The 22,858-nt window shown below is 38.2% G+C and overlaps 1 protein-coding gene across 1 annotated transcript; it reads left to right on the forward strand.

The window, feature by feature from the left end:
- Nucleotides 1-5,494: 5,494 nt before the first annotated feature.
- Nucleotides 5,495-16,419, forward strand: MANSC4 (MANSC domain containing 4). The gene is made up of 4 exons (XM_005446017.3): nucleotides 5,495-5,850; nucleotides 7,929-8,973; nucleotides 13,231-13,365; nucleotides 14,238-16,419. Exons 2-4 carry the CDS (start codon nucleotides 8,745-8,747, stop codon nucleotides 14,924-14,926), a joined length of 1,053 nt encoding a protein of 350 aa, XP_005446074.2. The 5' UTR covers nucleotides 5,495-5,850; nucleotides 7,929-8,744; the 3' UTR covers nucleotides 14,927-16,419.
- The last annotated feature ends 6,439 nt before the right edge of the window (nucleotides 16,420-22,858 follow it).

The following is a 22,858-nucleotide window of genomic DNA, read 5'->3' on the forward strand; positions in this document are numbered from 1 at the left end:
AGCTGAAGCTTCAGTTTCAGCACTGGCTGGTTTTTTTCTCTGCCTCAGGTTCAGCCTGGGAAAGGTCGTCAACACACACGAGTGTCTTACCATTTCAGTAGCAGTCCAACCCATCTTTCCTTCTTGTGCCGTAATTCCCATAGGCAGACATTTCAAGCAGTTGTAATCATTCACACTCCAGAGGTAAACAGAGAGCTCGTGTTTGTCGTGGCCATTAAGCTGCCCCGCTGGAATACAGTATGATTGCCAACACAGTGGTATGATTGCCATCTTTAGACATCTGTTTTGGAGTCTTGTGTGCTTGATGTATTCGTAAGTTAGCTCCTAACTGGTGAGTGATTTTTTCCGTGTAGTCAGTTATGATAAATTCTGTTCCCTCAAAGTGCTGACACAGAAGCCTGGACAGACAGACAATTTCTTCTCTTGCCTTTTGTGCCTTCCTGTTGCCTATGTGCCCACACCTGCCAAGGATTTCAAGTCCATTGTCCTCACAGTCCATTAAGTTTTTAATAGACTGGATCAATTCTGCCATGTACTAATAAGAATTTTCTTCCTGCCAGCAAACTTTCGAGAGCACTGACTTATACAGCTGCCATCAGGAGCTGTCATACACACAAGGGGTCAGCGGTACTCTTTGTTGAATGGCCACTGTTGCAAAAAGCCTAAATCTGTTTCCTTAACCAACTGCTTTTACTAGGCTGATTGTCAGCTATCTATGCTTTATCCAGGCTTTGGGCTGGGCAATTGTGTTAAGTCAGAGCATGCTGACAGGGCAGTTTGCTTGGGTTTTTTTTGCTATGCTAATCAGTCAGTCTGTATGGTGTGCTTATATAGTACTTACACTGCAAAAGCACCAAGGCAAGGACTACATTTTCTGGTTTTGTAGAGATAATTTCATCTATCTCCCAGTCTACAGCTATACTGTTTTATGCTAGGATCAATAATACATGTTATACTGGAATCAATGAAAAGCTCTTGCTGTTTCACCACCAATCATCTTGTTTGATCTTATGATACTAAGAAATGTATTTTCCAGAGTTAAAAATGGGACTCTAGTGCTACAGCTACAAAGTCAAAATCTGTAGTTAAAAGCCATAAAAGACTTGCATTATCTTTGAAACAAATAAGAAAGACAATCTATCACTCTATAAGAACATGCTGAAGCATGAAACCTCATAAAAATAAGTTTGCATTATGGCAGATATTAAATGAGTGTTTGATCAAAGAACATGCCCTGAAAAACAAGACATTTACACACAGAGGAAGAGAAGGGTAACTATGCTTAGCTTTCCGATACCTGGCTTTTAGAGTTTGGCTTCTGGAGCAAAATCTTCAAGCTCTTTTAGATAGTTTAGGTCTCTCTTTACAGTGCCTAAGAGACAAATTTATCTCAAGGAAAAGGGTTCTCAAGTGCCAACAAATGGAGCAGGAAGACACCAGAAAGTGTCAATAAGGGCTCTCTTGCTCGAGAGTCAAGATGGCCATTTCTGCTTGGGATTCGCAGTCTAGACACTTTTTCCTGTGCTTGATGCCTGAACTCTTTTCTTGTAGTTAATGCCTGAACTGTTTCCAAGGCTGAAGAGAGATCACTCTTTTCTTTTAGTAAGGCTTGGCAATGGTAGAAGCTCTTTCATACAGCAGCTACATTGTAATAGACTATTCAACCACGATAAGGAAAACCTAAGCTGCTGACCCTTCCTCTGCCTGGGCATGTATTTCTATAGCTCTCTGACTTTTCCAGCACAGCTAAAGCAAGAAAACACAGAGAGTCAGGAGGAGCTACTGCTACAAAGACAGGAAAACCAAAGCCAGAGATAACTAGCCAGAAGTTGCGCTCTTTCTGTTTTGCATGGAACTCGGCTGATGCTTCCTGACTGGCAAGGGATGTCCGTAGGGCTGGTGCAAGCCTGCTCTGTGTGCTAAGACGGAAGCCTGCTTACACTTTAGATTCACTTCAAGTACTTAACACTGCTTAGGTTTACTTAGAAAACCATGGCCACTCGTTTTTCCTCCGCGAACCACTCAGTGGTTTTGTGTGGGTAAGCCGGATGGGTTTCCAGGCTGGTAAGGTCACAAGACACAGCAAGGGAGGGTAACAGAAGTACCAGTGACTGGGAATCAGAATGACAAATGCTTTTCTTGGCAGGAAACGTGGTTTACATATACATGAAATATAGCCTGAATTGCTTTGTGGGTCTTACCCAAAATCACACAAAAAATCTGCAGCAGAGGAGAACCAAACCCTTAAGCACCAGTGTGGTGCCTAAAGGAAGACTGCTGCGGTTTTGTGTTTGTTTTAGGCAAACCTTCTCTTGATTCAACACAGAGACACTGGATAATACATGAGAACCAGAAAGCAACACCACCTGAATGCTCTAAGGAAAGGACCACAAAGGGGGGGGGGGGAAAAAGAAAAGTTTCAGCCTTATTAATCCAAAATGTGAAATGGAACTGAATCAGGGAGTATTTAAAATATATATACTATCTAATATAAAAGATAAAGTGCCACATTCTTCCCTCAGAGATGCCAGGGAATTGTACTGTACTGCCAGGGAACTGTGCATTGAGTAATAGTGGAATTACTCAAGAGAGGAATTAGTATTTTGGAAAGGATTCCCTAACTGCTGCCATTGTTTAGTATTTTCCTTGTCACAGGATACAAAGTAAGCATCTGTGGAACATAGGAAATATCCGGCAGTATTTTTGTATTAAAAATATCAGTGTTCGAAAGGATCTTGGCATTTCTGAGAGGAACTGACTGGAGTATAATTTTATTTCAACTGAAATCTCTATCATTTGTGAAGGATGAGCTGCTAAATAAAGGTAATTTCTTTCTTCAGATTCACAGCCAAACAAAGCACTTCTTACCCAATTCCGTTAGCAGTGCTATTCCAAGAAAAAGCACTCCTGTTTCCAATAGCATTTGTTTAGATTTTATTCCCTATTATTTTCTGTTGAATTTTTCTGCTTTTGATGTACTATTTCACATATATTCCTTGCAACAAGCATATGTTGTAACACTACTGAAAAAATACTTCGAGTGGCATATTTTTTTTAATACTGACCTTTTATTATCAAGTACTTACCTTCACTCTGCTTTAGTCAAATTAAATGAGTGATTAATACTAAAGTGAGTGCCACTGAGCTTGCTCTGGGCAGCAAAAAGGCTGTTTCAATAGTCTGTGTGCTAGTGGGCATTCTCTATGGATCATGAGAAAGTTCAGTCACTCGAGAGCAGAATGCAGGCATGAGCGTGTAGATTGTTACAGTGGTGTTCAATCTGTTCCATTTTTAATGTCAAAGACCCAGTAAGAAATTTCCTTGAAACTCTCTTAGGTGAAATAAGTGTTCCCTGACACAACCTGAATAGGGGTCAGGCTGCTGGAGTGCTCTGCCTGCTGCTGAACCTCTTGTTTGGGATGTTTGCTCTGCACAAACGCACCACGCATCCCCAGCCAGAATCTTCTTGTGTAGCTCTGTCTAGATGAGAGTAAACTGGGTGCTTTTAGAACAGCATGTATTTTTAAATCCTGGTGCAGACAGGCAGAGCTGAATCTTAGTACATAATAGCTTGGTTAAATGAATGGTAATCCACATGGAAGACTTTCACTAAGTATCCAGCTGTATAAAATTCATCACAACACTGAAACTCCATCCCCTTTGCCTAGGTTCAGGTTCTGTCATAAATCAGCATTCATTCATTAGCGTTTGCTAAACATTGTGCCTTTTGTCATAAGCCTTGGCTCAAGTTTATACGTATGCCAGTAGATTTATATTTGTATAAATCTAATCTGGCTAAGACTTCTGTTGCTCTTTTTTTGAACACACAGATTCCAGCCTTCGTGCAGAGGTTTTACCAGAATTAGTCTGAAGCCAAGCTCCGAGAGAATCTTAGGGCCTGGCAGCCCCTTCGAAATGAGGGCTTGAAAAATGGTTTGCACAAAGTCCCAGGAACAGAAACTGTAATATTTCACCTCTTTTTACCATGTTGCTGGGATGGGGCTGAAACCAGAATCTTGGACTCAACTGTCCCAAACCTTGGAGAAGGTCAGATTCATTAAAAATTTGATATATTGCTCCAAACCAAAATCTGACCACTAATAGCTGTTTTTGACAAAACGGTTCTCTCAAAAAATGCCGTTTTGTTGGACGTAAGACATTTTGCAAGAATGTTTTGATTTCAAGGAAATTTTAAAGGAGAAAGAAAGCGAGCACAGTATTTCAATAACGTCAAAAAGATTTGCTTTGATTTTTTTTAAAGTACTTATATTTCATTATTCATGATTCATTATATTAGCATTTTATAACCTTTATGCTATAATAGAGTTCCAGTGACATATTCTGGCACTATCAAAATACTATCAAAATAGCTTGGGTAAAATTCTGAGCTTAACACTTAACACTATACACATGTACATATCTAAGAAAAATGAGATAAAGACGATTTCAACACAGGCCTCCAATTCAATTTATGCACATGGAGCGCAACACAGGCACAGAGCTCCACTGACTTCAGAGATTATTGAGGCTGACGTTGCCTGGGATTATGCTGCACATTTGATTAAATAAGCTTAATGATGTTCAAAGGAGGGCACAGGCAGGTTCGTACCTCACCTGGGAAACTGCAGGCTTTGGGCTCACTTCTCAGCTGGTAGTTGCTGTCTTTCCATTGTTCTGTCACAGACAACCTAAACCATAGTTGATGGCAGCTAACATGTTTGACTAACTGTAGCAGAGAAGTGCTTTACAGAGTTAGCACTAGTGTTTTCCCACCCCAGAGACAGGCTGGGTCTGTCCTAGCAGCAATTGTTCACTGTGTACTTCTGCATCTTCATGGCAGCATCAAGGAGCATTGCCACATCTGGCACATCTGGCAGCCATATCAGGGGCTCTCTCTCACTTCTCTCCTATAATCTACTTGGGAAAGGGAAGATGCAGACAGGAGGCCCAACTGTCCTCTGTTGTCTAGTCTGCGTCCCTCTCTGCTCATACGGGCTAAACCACCACTCACAGAGCAGAAGAAAGGAGAAACTACCAACGGCAGGCACTAGTCTGGGCTGGGACATAGCAGCTGACACCACTGTCTCCCATAGCTGTTCCAACAGCATAAATTCCTAAGCTACTGCTTGACCCAGGACATTGCCTGTCCTCCCCCATTAGGGCTGAGAGGGGACTTCAAGACAGTCAGCAAAGAAGCACAGGATGATAACAAGTGGACAACAGGGCGCCCATGAACAAAGCCAATGTACAGTGTAGTTTTAGATGCGCTGATCTGAGTGCAGAATCAAAGCCTTGGCATTTTTAGTCCTTTTCAGGAAAGCTTTCCTGTACTATACAGATCTTCTTTCTGGTCTTTATATATTCTGAGTACTAGAACCATTGATTCCATATAAACTAAATATAGTTCCAAATATCAATATGTATCTGTTACTTTATATGGGAAAAGTGTTTGCCTTTGTTTATATTTGGCAAAAAAAGAGTTAATGACCAATGATGAATCCATTGTGCTAGGGAGCTTTTGGATTGTGCCATTATCACTGCCAGCCCAGGTAGAAAACTTCAGGTATTGTTTCTGTTTACAAGAAGAATCATTAAAAATATCATTCTCTTCCTTTGTGGCAGGTGTATTTGTATCTTTTACTGAAAGGTCTGAAAAGACAACCATGTTCTCACAGAAATCAGGCAACTGGCTTTCAGTTTTCCAGGAAGAAATTTGAGAAGACCAATGAAAAAAACTACTGAATAACCTGAAGTACTGGTCTGATACTGGCCACAGACTCCTCACTAACAGTAAAAGTCTCTTGATCCCTCCTCACAGAGCACATGGAACAGTCGGTCACTGGTTTGCAGGTAAGACGTATTTCCTTCTTGCAAAATGTTTGTGATTTTAAAGTTCAGCATTAAATTATATATATGCATTTCCCATAGAAAAGTCAACGTGAAACTTTGGGGAAACTGGAAGAAGACTGAAATTTAATATATAGAACTTTTCAGTTTTTAAAGGAAATTGCCCAAAGCTGCCATTTATTTACTTATTTATTTCAATCTCTTTATGTTTCATTAAATAAAAAGTTTCCCTGCAGCTACTCCCACTCTTTAATTTTATTCAGAAACAGAGAAAGGAGAAAGAATGACAAGTAATGAAAAGGAAAAACAGCTGCTTGGTTAAAGCACACAGCAGAATAGAATAAAAACATGATGGTATTAAGACTAGCAATGTGTCTACTGGCAAACAGTGGCAAACAAAAAAACCCTATTTTAAATATACCTTCAGAACACATAGGTCTGTACACAATAGGAGTGGTTACCCAAGCCTATTTTTGCAAATACATAACTATTTGCAAATACATATTATGCACAGTGAGTAGTCTCTCTTACTGTGTGTGGTGACTGCCTCAATGGAAGTAACAGGTACTTGAGATTTTGTTACTTTATTCCAAACGTGATGCCAGAGAAAGTCTTACTGAATGGTCTGAAAGACACTTAGATGCTCAGGCATGTTCACATCCAGTCTCGCACTTTATCTTAATGTCTGGACAGAGCCCCACTGAAATGAAACAAATCATATGGTATCTCAGGTCCAACTAACTGAAGTAGGTCACAGGCCTAGTCTTTTTTTTTCCTGAAAAGGAAGAAGTAAACATATTTGTCATCTACACTTTGCAAGGCATCAAACATACAAAAGCAGAGGCAATGAGACAGCGTATCTTTGTGTAACTACAAATACATATACCATTAAAGCTACTCATTACATCTAATTTTTTGCTTATGGAAATAATTCTATTTATTTAAATGGGCTCAAGACATACTCAGCTTTATCCAATAGAAATAATTGTTTTGTATCAGTTCAATCTCCTTGTTAAATGCTTCCCCCCAAATTATTCAGAATCTTCTAGATTTCTTGTAGATAGATCCATAATTCATACTAATGCTGTAGGTAACGCCAAAATACAGGTATAGCTTTCAAAATTCTAAGCATGTCCCATATCGAATGATGCTTTGGAATATTTGGAGAGCTGAAACAAAAATTTTAGAAAAATACTGTCAATAGCGCTTGAGGCAATGGTTGATAAATGCCTAAAAACATCCCTGTGCAGTCCACTGAATGCAAACGAAAGGTGTAACGAAACATATTTAAGGTTTTAAGTAGTGATTTTCACAGAGATGAAAATAAAACACATCAAGCTAATGAAAGAAAACAGAATGACGAAAGTACCAACAGCTGGTTTTCAGGACAGAGTCTTTAAAGAATTACCTGCTTAACGCTTGTAATTACAATTCATGTATTCCCCATAACAGACATGCAGACTGCATAAAAACAGACATTTGTTTGGAATCCTCCTACTTATAGCCAGCAGTTCCACTGAATATATAAATGTATTGGTCTTGCAATTGGATCTACAGGAGCTAACCTGCTCTGAGCTTTGCTGCCTCCTAAGGAGCCCTGTAAGGAACAAAATCGTATCCATGCTGGCTCATTTCCAAACTGGGGGCCTTGTTTGGCAAAACAACCGCCATCTATAATGACTAAAGAATTAAAATGAGCTGGAGGCTCCCCACCTCTATGCAACTGATCTATACTTCATGAAGAACTGGGGAAATTCCATGATTCTAATCTTGAAGGAAAAAAATGCAGCCTAAAATATTTTCATATATTCAACACACAACTTTTATTGCAACCATATTTCTACCTAATTCTCTCAAGCTCACCGTATAGTGAGAGTTAAACTCTATTCAGTTTAAATCAACTCATGCACTGTAATATTTTAAAGCCTTTCTGTACAAAAGGCATACAGAAGTGGGAATCACAGATCAGACTGGGTCCTTTTAAGAAACAGAACACTTGGGGAGTTTCAGGTTTCAGACCAGGTGCTTGAAAATTTGCCTCCCTATATGCCAACTATATTTTCTTTCTTTCATTCTCACAGGCCTTTTCCAAGGGTAAACATAAGCAGAGAAACCCATACAGACTGCTCAATATTCTTACACCTGTCAGAGGCAGGACTTTGGTTACCTGCCTGGTCCATAGATGAATGTAGGTTACAGCCTTCTCCAGTCATATTCAACTATTCCTAGATATTTGCAAATAAAATCATATTTTCTTGTAATCAAAACAGAATAGGGAAGGGGCACAAATTTCCACCCTTGTCTGGCAGACAGATAGTTCCATTTGTTAGTAAAGAAGGAACCTGCGTTTGCAGCCACCAGATAATTCAGTGTTAAGAAACTACACCGAGCTGTTTCTTCTGCATTGAGTGTAATAGCGTGCCTGACCCGAGTGGCAGACCTAACTGCTCTCAGGTGACTGTACTCCATACTTTCATAGCATGAGTCAAACCATACGCTGAGTTTACCATTATTCACCACAGGTTAAGGCTGTCTGCCTAGTCTGGGCTTAGAAGGACAAGAGACACAAACTCGGGACCAAAGAAACAAGTTCTCTGAATGACTAAAAACAACCTGTGCCTTTTCTCTCTTAAAAACTTTCTCCAAATAATTATGTTAGGGAATAACAATAATAACTATTATAATCATACGTAAATCATAAAATAGCTGCTTCCTTCCAGCAGCTGCTCAAACAGTATCATGGGAATCGTTAGGAAAAAAACATTCCTTGGCTCATGTCCCTGGCAGAATTGGCAGCATCCTCACCACTCAGGAGATTGTCTCTTAAAACGCTGGTCCAAACTTTAGTGCATCCATGGAGGATCAAGCGTGCTGACTAAGCCTCTTACATCGAAGAAATGGTTCTGCTGGCGGCAATAGCAGAAGTGCTGTTGGTTCTGGGTCTGGCTATGGAGTCAGACTCCCTCTGCTCACCCACTACCTTTTACAAGAACTGCTGGATCCGACGCTTCCCAGGTCTTCTGATTGACCTGCAGGAATCACAGAAAAGGGGAGCCCAGGTGCTGAAGATTTACGCAGAAGTCTCACCCCAACAGTGCAGCAGAACCTGCTGCCTTCTGAGGAATGGTGAGTGTTGATTAACAAGATTGTGGCATACACTAAAATGTACATCACAACATATCAGGGAAAATATTTTGGGTAATTTTTATATAAACATTCCTTTATTTGAAGAAATAATGCCCCCACCCCCCAAATAAAAGAAAAAAAAAAACAACCAAAAGTAACCCCCAAAAAACGTATTTTTTTGAGGCAGGAAAGCAGAGGCACATTGTAATGTTCTTCCATCTTCAGACCCACAGAACATAATTTGATAATCTGAGTTTTTTAGAAGACTACCCTAGAAACACATTAAAATCTTAGGGTCTCCTTTGAAATTTTACATCTCTCTTACAAAACTTGTGGGCAATGCCACGATTAAAACAGTAACTCTTCAGTATCCATCACCATCTACTCCTATAGAGAAAAATCAGTTCTAACAGAACTCTTCCTCATGGTGTAGGGAACTAGACTAGGACATGGTGAGGGGGAAAGAGGAGGAAACACACAATTTGTCCTTCTGTGAAATAGAACAATATTAATCTTCTTGGAGAGAGCACTCTCTTACTCCACGTTTACACCATGTTTCTGGAGCAACCCAGGTATATTGTTAATATGAACAATAAAGTTACAGCAATAAATAATAGCAGCTATTTAGCTTGCAACCCCTTTTCCCTAGACATGTAAACTCAGACTCAGAATAAAAATAAGAAATATCGTTCCTTGATTTAAGCCCAAGACTTCACTTTCTCTGTATCACACTGCATTGGTACACTATAGGAGTGTATTTTAGGCGTGTATGTGAAGTGTGGGTCTCTGGTGCCTAAATTTGACTGTAAAACTCACAAGACTTGAGAAATTTTGGATACGAAGGATGAAAGTGAGGTACCAGTTACTAAAAACAGTCAGTATAGATTTTGATGACATTTTGAATTACGACCTTGACAAACCTGACGCTGACATAACTGATGTAACTGCTAGCAGTGTTCCTGGGAAGAGGCAACTTCTCTCTTAAGTATTGTGAGGAAAGAACAATTTTATATGTTTCAGCCATGTTTTTCCTATTTGGACAACAAACTTTTTTCTTACAGAACATGGGACTGGATACTTACCAAGATACGTAATGGTAACCTGGAATCTCATTTTTATAATGTTACACAGTGAAGCACAAATTTGTTACAGTCTTAACTAGAATCAAGACATTAGATGGCATTTCAAAGACATGCTTTAAATAAGCTTGTGGTTTCCTTATAATCCCAAAGTGACAGATGTAGTCATGAACAAAAATACTATTGCCAATAAATGTCCTAATTGAGATTTCAAGAAATGTTGATAAGAAGTTTGAAAAGAGAATTTTCTTTGCTGGATTCTTCAGTAATAGCACAGTTACTGAAAGCTAATCTTACAAGAAACAAAGAAATTTTGAAATAATTTAAAAACAAGAAATCAAGTATGTTGTTTATATTTCCTCAAACCGATACAAAATGTCTTATAGCATGCTTTTAAAGTATTTTTCCTGATCAAAGAACTATCCTTCCTTACAAAAAAATTGACTTGTGACATTTTTCTTACCTGATTTTATGCAATAACATCAAGCACAGATCCTGAAGAGAATATGTCCACAGAAGCCAAGTTTTTCAGATGAGATTTTTTTCCCTACTATTTAATAATGTTTTCATAAAGTATGCGATAATCATTAAAATGAAAAACATTTATAATTACATTATGCTAGAAAGTAGAGTTTCTAATGACAACAAAACTTCGCACAAACTTGGAAGATTGGAAAGGTTTCAAAGATTTCACTCCTCCCTTCAAACAAATATATGTATTTTCAGGTCTTTATATATTCTTAAATAACATAGCCTCTTTATCAGAAACCTGCATAGTATTCATGTATCACACTGGAAAAGAAACATAAAATATAATATTAGCACAAAACATCCATTCCTTGACAAAACTCAGAACATTGTATACGGGGTCTAAAGGCAAAGGTACATACTGCTACATGTGATGCAAGTGATGAACAGCTTTCTGTTTGAAGAAAAAACATCAATGTGAACAAATATATGAAAAGAGTGATTTTTCAGACAATGACTTCAATAATACCCCATTGCTAGTGTTTGCAGAGTGTTTCAGAATCCTTGAACAAAAGATACCACAGAAAAGCAAGTACTATATAGATATTTCACAGAAATATTTGAAGGGTTTTGTCTTTTAAACTGTTAACTTATGCTAAAAATGGTGCCAAATATTTACTCATGCGTAGAAATATTTATACATTCAGAATTTCTTAAAAATAGTAACTGGATTTAAAATTTTATTTATCCACAGAAGCCAATGTTTTTAATATATCACCTGTAGAAATGCCTGTAGTCCTCAGGAAATACATCGGAATAATTATGTGCTGGCTAAATATGCTTCTGTAGCACTATAAAATATTTCTAATCTTCCAAACAAAAATGCAAACCCATTGATATACAGTAAATCCAGAACATTCTATAATCCCTTTAAGGTTATCTTTCTGTCTTCCCCAAGGTATGTTCTTCTATTGTTTTGATAATCATAACTAGTCTTACTTCCATAAATACCTAGTTCAAGCTAAAGTTCCCGTGACACAGAAGTGGAAACTGATGAAGCCTAATTAGAGGAAGATATAGTACATGAAGATGGTATCAGTGAAAGGAAAATTGCTGATATCATCTTTGATTTAGCTTTGATGACAAAATCTATCTTTACCTTGCTATTATTAGGATTTAGGATCACAGTTTTACTTGTAAATATTACTATTTCCATTTCAGCGAGGCAGACAACCTTGATCTTTACAGTTAAGCAGCCAAAAAACGCAAGACGATATATATTCTGTAACAGCACTTCTGCCATGATTTTTTCTTCCATAGAGCTGCTGAATTTCTACTCTTCAGACAGGGTGTATTTTCATTGCAATTTTTTTTAATTAATTTTATACAAATTTTTGAAAATAATGCTTCTCTCTTTGGGCAGGTAAGTTCATTATAATGGAAAAAAAGCATTTCAAGGCGTGTGTCTACTGTGTTAAATCTATGATGCATATTGAGGCTACTAGACGAAAAAAAACTAACAAAGAAAAGACAGTAAGCACAGGTTTAATGTATTTTCTTCCTTTCCCCATCTGTAGATAGGTCAGGGATTTTATTTTTTTTTTTACTTACAAATAAAATGGAAAGAGTTGCATGACTTTTTCTGGTTTTCGTTGCAGAAGTATTATTATTTTCATTACTTACAGATGTGAGAAAAATGTTCAGAATTAATACCTACGTAAATAGAATACATTTATAAAGCCTTGCCAATACATTTTTGATTGCAGGTAGCCATATTAGTTTAGGTATGGAGGTTACATTCAAGGCAGGTAAAATGAAATAAACACAAACCCAAAACCTTTGTACAACTAAACCAAAACCTAACGTTGATCCTGCTCCAAGCATATTAATATAATAAAATACATTTTTTACTTGACATTTTGACTTGAGATTTTGATGTACTGTAAGACTCTGAAAGAAGAATCTTGCCTGCTTTTCATATAGTGTGACTTTAACTGTAAGTATTTTAGCATATATGTTCTATCTAAATCTTAAACCACTAGGATTCATGCATCTACATACCTTAGAAAGTTGTGTTTCAGTGACAAGTTGTTCAGGTATTTTTTCATTATTACTTTAGTCCTGATTTCTGTTGAAGGAAAATAAAAGTGAACCTCCACACAAACGAATGTCTAAACTACTCTATTCACAGAAATACAATAGCCCAAAGGCAATGAAGGAAAACAAATAGGAACTGGCAGCAGGGCAGGATGTCATTTACTTATTGTAGTTCAGGGTGTTTTTTTTTAAATAGTCTGGCTGAAATGAATGGTTGCAGTCCAGTTTCAAGTAGACAGGTATATTGCACAGGAGCAAAGACCCCAAAGTTGTCTTTCTTAATAACTTGGCTTTTAGAAATGGTCCCATCACTGTATCTGAGACATGAAGGAAGGCAACTAGTAGGACTGCAAGCTAAAGTATATTTTATTTAATCAGAGACACATTTAGAATTCATACAGCCATTCTATTCCTTTTCTCCAGATGTAAAATAACAATATAATTATATGTAGTTCTACATTTCTGACCAAATGCTTAGTTAGTTTGCATGATAATGAGAGAACCACAGAGCTGCCCAGTATTAATGATTTTCTGATGTTAAATAACATAATAAAATGCAAAATGCAATGGTCATTAGACTGATAAGCTCAACTTCTTTCCTTTTGTATTACAGTTTCCTGCAATCTAGCAGTGTTCTACCATGGAGCCATTAATGAGAATATGAATTGCCTGCACATGTCTTGCCCAGCATTGGAAAGTTGCATACTAAAGGCTAGAATCAATGTCATTTTGTACAACATCACAAAAGGTAATTAAGAATTTAATTTATAAAGGCTGAAAACATAGCAACTGTAGGAAATTTTAGAATTATACTAGGTCAGTTACTGTGCTAGAAGTGCTGTCCTGAAGTAACATGCAACGCTAAAAAAGCATAAGATTTTTTTTTTCCTTTTTCATCAATGCACCTACTTCTGAGACTACTTCCCTCCTTTCTTCCATTCAGTATGTAAGAAAGGACCTGGAAGATAAACCCTGCTCTAAGATTCATGCTCTGAGTACCTAACCAACACTATGCTTGGGCAAAATACTGCACCAGATCTGAGAGACTGAGGCGAGGCTGCCACTGCTCCGTGCCCCCAAATCCAAACAGTAGCAAGGCTGAAAATTTATTCTCATTAGGCACATGAACAAAGGAAACACAGGTAACACAAATGCATAAAGCAGACACACAATCACAGGCAGCACCAAGAGCCTCATCCTGCTTTTTCTGACTGCACAGGATGGAGACCTACTAGTAAAAATAGATATACACATATAGGTACCATGCAGATCCCCCTAGCAGCTGGGCTCAGATGCTCACTCAGTCTGCCCAGTCCAGACCCCAGCCTCCCCAGTTGCTGTCACCTAGATGTACGAGTCTCTGAGGGTGCAGCCTCCCTCCAGTTGCTGCTACAGACTGTCACACACACACAGAGAGCTTGCCAGGACTCCCCCACTCCCCAGTAGCCTAGATCCCTCCCTTTCCTCACCTTCGGTTCCCTCCCTAAGCATCCCATAATAAGGTGTTGATGGGTACTGATGTGTCAGGTCCCTGATCTGCCATTGTCTCCATGTGCTCCTTTTGTGGGCGTGCAGATGAACTTTTATCACATAAACTAACCTTTTGTTATGATTTAATAGGGATTGATCCAGATCTTCTTATTTTTGAAAAACTGACATCCAAAGAGCCAAGACATCACACCTCACCAAGTAAATACGAAAGGCAAAATGGGACAAAGACCACCGAGTGGGAAAGATGCCAGCACCATAATGCCACATCAAGTTCTCTTCTGCTCCAAGCTCCATCTTCTACCACTAGCCATGGCTTAACAGCAAACACTTACACCTCCAGCACAAGCCTGATGGTCCAAAAAACGGAAGTTACTACTTATTCCAGGGCAGAAACTTTTTCACCAACTGATCATTTTGCTAAGGGAACAAGCACAACTTTGGTAAGGACTAGGTCAATCACCAGCTCAGACAAGCAGACTGCATACTCAACTTTGATACCCAAGTCTGCCGAGGTATTATCCCACATGCCCACTCCTCCTCGTCTGAACGGCAGTAAGCAACACTTAAATGAAACCAAAGGCTACAGCGGCAGGAACTATACTTCAGATAACGATGCACCTGCTTGGGAAGCTGCACCTTTGGGTGTCTGGTTGATTCCCATTGTTCTCTGCTCTTCTCTCATCTTCCTTTGCTGTTGCACCGTTGCTTTCACAGCGGGGCGCTGCAGCAATAGGAGGGGTCAGTATAAGCCCATAAGGAGAAGAACCACCATGTTGCGACACTTCATAAAATATACTGCTGTCAAAGGTAATTTGTAAAATACTGTCATCATCCTTGTTTTGGAACAAATAGCTTCTTAAAAATTAACTGTACATACCAGCTTGTTTCTTTTACAGAACCAAAGATAATTTTTTTTTTCACTGATGGTTTCAGAACCTTTCAGTTCTTTTAATTCTTGACAGCTGAAAAACAATTCCCATCTCTTTGGGTAAGAAGTACACACTCCTAGCTCCTGCTGCATGCTCAGAGGTGTTCAAGCACATTTTGGTTCATAACCTGCCCCAGACTAATGCCTAACAAACATACACCTTCCTTAACTTAGAGCAGATTCACTGCAGCTGTACCCATCCTCTCCTGACTTCGAACTAACCTGAGAAAATTAAGTGTAGGTGTAATCAGCAAAACTGACCGAAGTTTTATACTATCACAAAATCGTTTTAACTCTAATCATCCTTTAATTGCCTCAGATCTCACTGTTTCTATAAAAACTATTTTTCTTCAACTAAGTTCTGTATCTCCCTTTTCCTCCAATTATCCCTAATACTGAGACAAAACAATTTAGCCAGCACTTTTTACTTCAAATAAAAACATTCAAAAGATCGCAAGTCCCCAAAACTACTGAATTCCATTAACTCATACCCAAACATCTGAACATTCAATCTTTATGCTTTGCTTTTACCCCACTTCTCACTGTACTCTTCTGGTAACAATCACTTCAAATGTTTTTCAAGCCCCTCCAGAAGCACCTTCAGACTTCAGCTGCTTTTGTAAAGTCACTTGCTCTATATTGACACTGACAAATCTATTCTGTTATTGGCTAAGGAAAATACAAATGCAGCTAATATTTGTTCATGCCTTGCAATTAGCATCACTCTGTGCTGTCCGCTTTGACTTGCTTTTTCCTAACCTACTCATATTTATCATTTACATAATTAGCTTTTTAAAATAGGGACAGCCATTTAATGTATGTTGCACAGGAATACACAAAAAGGGTTTTGAAAGCTCTGTAAGCTAGCTTTATAATAAAACCCTTTTTTTGTTTCCTCATCCTGTATACTCTTATTCATAAAAGTGCTCCTCCTGAATATAAATCAAGTGACTAGATCAACAAAGTAGCAAGGTATTTCCTTGCCTTACCTTGCCCAGGAAGTTTGCTTAGCAAAGCAAACATTTCCAACAGTACCAGGATTGTTCTTCCTCTTTTAAACTTGTTGATGTCTCAGTTTCTCACTTTCTTCATTGCTGTAAGAAGTTTCTATTTCCCACACAAGTGTAAATGTTATAAAAGGAAACAATAAAAAAATAAAACTGATTGTCACGTCTATGTGGCAGGAAATTATTTTAAAACTAGTAAGATCCATGCAGTGTTCAAAGACTACAGTGATGAAGTTGTAAGGCCACATGAATATCTAATTACAGTTGAGCAGGTTGGTTTCAGAGGAAAAGAGCTCTCTAAAATTATATTTAACCCACATTGATCAGCACCGTAGCTTAGAAAACTGAACTTTAACACCCCCCCTTGTTTATAGTATTTGATTGACCTTGTATGTAATAGAAGACCAACTGCCACAAGGTAACACTTTAAAAGAGTGGGGTTATTTGATCAGTTGAAATTACACAAAAGAAATTCCTTCTATTTTAGCTGGAAAAATTAGAATTAGGTATGCTTTGTTTTTAAGGGCAGTCTATGCTTATATGTGAAGTGATACAAATTCCAGAGATTTACTCACTGCACCAAGTACTTTAAATCTAAACAAGCCAAATTCTATCATCAAATTGCATTCTCCCAATTAATCACGTGGCTGAATCTAGCACACATTTTAACTGTCACTAAAAATTTCAACTAAGAATGACGAGACCCCAACGGCTCTTCTGCATTAGAGGAAGTTGGCAGGTATTCTTCTCCAGGTTTTTAACATGAAAAGGAAAGGAACTAGGAGAAAGGAACCAAGATACACTATATTGTATCAGAGGATGAATGTGGTGATATTGTAAATTAATGTATGTCTCATGTGATGTGCTCATCATCTTAGGGTAATCTTCATGGATCTGCCTCCAGAATGGAAAAGTCTAGGGTCTAGCATTTCATTAGGAAACAAAGGCACATGTATATCAGAGGAGGAACTCAGTTCCTCAACCTGTAGATGACTGTGACGCGCTTTACATCCTTTCTCCACATACACTGCAAATCGTGATGTGCACTGAGACTGTTGGTACGCTCTTTTTTGGACTAGAAGCTGCAGAACATGTGGATTGTCTTTGTACAGTACTGTACCAACCATTGTCTGTCAAATTGTGAAGGAAATGTTCATGGCCAAGTGAGCCACCCTTCTGTTCAAGACACATGCAAGCACAACTCCATTTATAAAGTCTTAACCAGAAAACATAAAGTTTGCAAGTTCATGTTCTGATCTCTACCACAGATAACATACAGATACTTCACAATTATGACAATCAAATCAAATACATAAACCAATCTCATTAACTACATGCTCCAAGTCAAAGTTGTGGTACTTTTCCTCTCACTCATATTGATAACGGGCACATTTTGTCATAGGATTCTCCCACAAAACACTAGCTAGCATTGTCGCGTCAATTTGCAATGAAAGTGCTTTTTAAATTATTTTTTTCTCCCAATAATTTTTAAAGTCATGTAGTCAAGAAAAACACCTTTTAAAACCAACTTACACTTAAAATGTAAAGATATATCAAAAGCCAATCTAAAATCCAGCTAGTTACCTGACTGCTTGTCTACTTGCTACTACATGAATAAACATCCCATGTAATGCAGTAATACAGAAGTGTCTTATGAAATCGTCTCAGTGTTTGCAATGGTCAAAACTATCAACGCGGTAAAGTGTAAGTTTGCTGCCAAAGAAAAGCTCAGCTAAAAACGCACTTTGAAGAACATTGCATTTTTTATATGACAAAGAGCTAAAAAGCCTAAAACTAAACTCAGAAAAATGCTTTACATGAGAACTAGATCTGCGCTCTGTGATGCCTTTCTTCAGGCTGAACAGAGCCATTAAAATTCTGCTTGTGTTCACTTTATAGACTCAATTGCACCCAAGGAGATGTTACTTGAGAAAGTAAGGCATTTCAAACTGCACAAACTTTCAAGACCCTGCAGCAGTGAATTCCAAATATAGTTTCTCCTGAAAATCAGAGCATACTAAAGTTATTATTGCTACATAACTGCATATAGTTTTTCGGATACAGAATTCACATGCAGGCAGCTCAGTCCAATTCAGGTAGAAAAATTATGTTCTGTTTGCATAAAAATTGCCCCATAGTTTCAGCTGGATAACATGTTTCAGTTTTCTTGGCCTAGGGTTTTGCCAGGCATTGCTGAATATTGGTTATCTGCAATTACAGAAGGATCCACATTGTGTGTTACAATTAGTTGTTTCATACTGTCCATTTTTTTAATTTGAATATAAATTTATTTTGTAGTTTTAAGACACGATAGTGCACAGCAGCTCCTTCTCCCTGCTTCTCATAGTTAAGGTCTGCAGAACTTTTTAACAGTTTGAGGCAGCCACATTGTAACACAATGCCCTTTATACATTAATTTATCATACTGAGAACAATGCATTTTTGATTTAACTTAATATTTAATCATGCACATAAAATAGGGGAAGATGCTTAAATCTGTAATATATATATATATATTTCTAATCTACTGTTGAACTTGAAGCCACAGAAGCAAGATCATTGTAAGTCTAAGGCAACAAAGCTCTTGCAGTATCAACACTGGAAACATTCAAGACAGGAAACAGAAGTAAACGTGAACACAGGACATCCCCTCTCTCTTCTTCCTGTACCATCAAGATATTACTGTTCTCAGATAAATATTATGCAATTCAACTGAAAACTGACAGGTCCTAACATATTGCAATACCTTCATTATACAAGCCTTGCACTAATTTCATTGTCCTCAAGTCCTTAGTATCCATTCTTATCCTGACTTTTCCTGTTCAGGCTGGGCTGCTACCTAAATGTCCCACAAAACACCTGCTGATGGTCTGCAGTGCTGCAAACTCAGTAGTGTTTGGCCTGCTCCAGCTTGTTTAAGTCTTCTTCTGCTGTAAGTGATCCTCCACGGCAGCTTGATTCAAGAACAAAGAAGAAAAGCTATTTTTAAGGGACGGATACTAATAGATTTTTGTTAAAAAAGGAAATCAACTACCAAAAAAGCTAAAACTTGCTATTCTTACACCAAGGATGACATATACCTACAAATGCAAAGACTAGCAAAGAAATCCTTTCACTGGACGGGATACACTCCAACATGCCAGAAACACAAATCTCTGCAAGAAGGCATTAGTTTTAAATAGGAATCACAGGTAATAACTATTTGCCTTCAAACAGGTGGTTTTCCCACCTCCTTTACAAAAGTAGCTTCTATCTGATTGATCAGTTGTGTGATCTGCAGCAAGTCACAGTCATCCCTGGTGTCCATAGTTTCATCGTCACCAGATTAGTGCCTGCATAGTCACTTAATAGCACCTTGATGCTTTTCTGAAACTTGCCCTCAATATTACGTTCTGTAGAATCATACAATCTGTACTCACCAGAAGAAGAACTGAAAAAACGTTATCTGTCCCATGCACAAATGCTTCTAGGGCACAATGGAATGACTCAGATATATAATGAGATCATGCTCTAATCTTGGTTTGTTGTCATATAGAGAAAAAAATAGGCAGGAAAAGGGTTATATAAAGCACGGTAGGACTCTTTTATTATACACTAGGAGGGTCACAACAAAATAAATACATACATTTTAAGTATAAGGGAAAACAAGAAATGGGTAGAAAGATGGTCTGTCCAGACAGCACATCCCTTTTTAGGCAACTGTCCCTTTATCCCCTACCTGTGCTTGTAGCAATGCTATGCATGAAAACAGGGCAAAAAGTGTCAGCTCTGGTCAGGAGTATAAACTAGTTCCCTGAAGACCATGAGATTATCTGTAGGGGTTTACCAACTCTTCACAGCCAGCCAGTCACATTCAGGTCTTAGGGAAGCTTAGTGAAGTTACAAGTAGTTGTAACATCTGCTATCCTTGCCAAAGACTGAATTATGTCTTTGTACAGGCCTTCTTGTCTAATCTGAGCATAAGGTTATGCTCAGTGTCCAAAGCCCTTCTTTAAAGGGCAGAAGTGTGGTAGAACACAGACAACCTCAAGAAACTATTTCAGCGACATCTTGAACATTTCACTGCACAACTTCTAGCACACTCTTTACTAAAGGCATCTTATGCCAGCGATTCCAGTAGTTTCTAGATGCAAAAAAAATATTAGCTGAAGTACTGACAAAACAAGTTCTTTCCCAGTTTGACCAAGCGCTAGATCCCAACCTTTCTTTGGAACGTTTATATGGGAGATAAAAGAAAGGTTAGTCTCCTCAACAGCACCAGCGAAACTATGCGTCACAACTACTCCACATGGCCAAGAACTTAATTCATGTGAGTTTTTTTCCATTGGAGACAGCTTATTTTTCCTTGCCATAAGGAACTTACTTTTCCAGTTTGTGGGGGCAAGTGTTTGGATTTGAAATGAGACATCTGCTACTTGGAGGTTAGAACGGTGACCACAAAGAAGCGCAAGCTTCAATTTGTGATGGACAGGGTTGCCTGAGGTCAGGGCTGTCATGAACTAGGCCCATGTTCCTCTTGGCCAGTAAATACCAGTAGAATTACCTATGGAGACAGCCAATACCTCTAGATATTACGTGTGGGTTTTTGCACCTCTTCCCCCTTGTATTTATGCACAGAGGGGGCTTAGCCTGTTTCTTAATTTAAATGTTATCTATCTATGTTTCTATTTAGAAGTAACATAAGCACTTCCATGTAATAAGAATGTGCATACACATAGGTATGCAGAGAGGGATACACACCTTAGAGTCATGCATTTACATTATAACACACATGGATACATTAATAAGTGACCGTTGCTAAGGGCACACTTATTCCTGTGTTGTAGAGTTACTTAACCTGTAAATCTATTACTAACTCTTGACAGTTTTTAAACTTCAGTGCAGGTTTCCAGTGAGATGGTCTGCAAAAGTACTACATAGGAAAATAAAGACGTGTAGTTTAGTTCATAAAAAACACGTGCTGTATTATACATCACCAAGGTTGGAAAGACTCCCTCTGGAGATAAGGTCCCGGTGTTCTAGGTATTCTACATAATCACAGAGAAATACTGCCACCCTCAAACATGAACAGTTTAGAGGGAGAACAGAAAAACAGAAAGAGAAATACCCAAGATGACAAAAAGCTCAAAACACCATCCAGGCTACCTTTGATCCAGTCCGCTGCATTATGCAAGTTCTGTACTGTAACATATAAACCATTAGTAAAAATCACAAGTGTAACTCTGAATTTTATATTGCCTTTGATTCTAGCAGCTTGACTGGGCACTTACAGGATTATAAAGGTTTTTAATTTTGTTCACATTGTTCTTAGCAAGGAGAGGAATTGAAGATGACACTGAAAACCAGGGTTGGAGGTCAATCTTGTAGATTTCTAAAGCCAGCTGGCCAAGTGTTCTATAGCCATACAGTCATTAAGCCAGATATAATTGTCAAAGGCACCAGTTTGCCAGTCAATTTCTGATGGTAAGTGTTGGATATGGTTAGGGAACACAGTGAATTAGTTCCAGTATTATACCAGCAGGTTATATCTGGTATATATATATCTATATAATATAGGTTTAATCTATTGTTGGTAGAGACATTTGAGTGTCCCGGCACTCAGGAGATGGCCACCTTTTACCCTGCCTGTATTTCTTGAACATTCACAGAACGTATACAAAAGCTAGGCTTGAACACTTCTGAGGAAACTCTAGAAGCCTATGCATTTTAGGTTTTCAATAAATTAGCTGTGAAGCTAATGAAATGCTAATACAATCAACTGAAAAATCAATTTCCCTTGCTGTGCTGTTTTTTCTACTAGCCATTCTTAGTAAAGTCAAATTGTTATTATAAACTACAACTTTCACACAGAATTCTGCCTAGGTCCGTTTAAATTTGTGAAGAGCAAAGGAAAACTGAATCGCCCTCTGTTGCTCATATGCCCTGTGTATGTAAGGACAATTTTATGCAGGAAAGCAAACTTCTGGAGTTTTGGGTTTCTGAAAACATTTAAGGACGTTACTCATAACAGTCTTGTGCAAGACATGTCACAGCAAAACCTAAGTCAGTTAGTTACATGTGCTTACTAGTAACATCAGTCCCTATGCAAGCACTGACAAAGCCAATCAAGGAAACAAATTTCTCTTGTGTACGTAGTAGAACCAAACCACCTTTGGAATAAAGCCAGGCACAACTCCACCACCCATGCCATTCTCTGAGTTAAATTGTAGTTACTTCCTCAGTAATTTTGGTTTCATGGCTCTTTAAAAAAGATCAGGAATTACACAGATATAGTATTTCAAATGAGAATTTTAAATTTACCTTCGTTATCCCTGAATAAAGGAACAACCTGATAACAACTAAAACTTTCCCCATATTAAACTTCTACTAAAACTTCACACTTACACAAATCTAAAAGGAAGGACCGCAAAATAACCAACTTGGTAAGTGCAAAATTGGAATTACAGGGAAAGCATTTTCAGTCTTGGCTATGGCTCTCACAAATTCTCATAAGGAGAACAAAGCTGCATCAAACTCACTCTCCTGACATAGGAAAACAATCTCTAAGAAGAATCCTTCCAAAATTGACAGTGTTTTGGAAATGCAAATACACAGTCTTTGGCTGTACATAAACACAAAACAAACAATGAGAAACCCTAGAGCAGTGAGTAAGTCGAGCCACACAGAACACTCTGCAGAAATCAATTCCCTTCAGTTTTCAACGTCCTTATTCTTATGCTGTTTCCTCTCAACGATTTGCTGGCAGGGCCACATGTCACCTATTTTTTTTTATAGGTGTGCAGAATCCTTACATCTGATGAATAACTCCCTCTGCC

Source organism: Falco cherrug, chromosome 5, assembly GCF_023634085.1.
Source record: "Falco cherrug isolate bFalChe1 chromosome 5, bFalChe1.pri, whole genome shotgun sequence".
Taxonomy (NCBI): Eukaryota; Metazoa; Chordata; class Aves; order Falconiformes; family Falconidae; genus Falco; species Falco cherrug.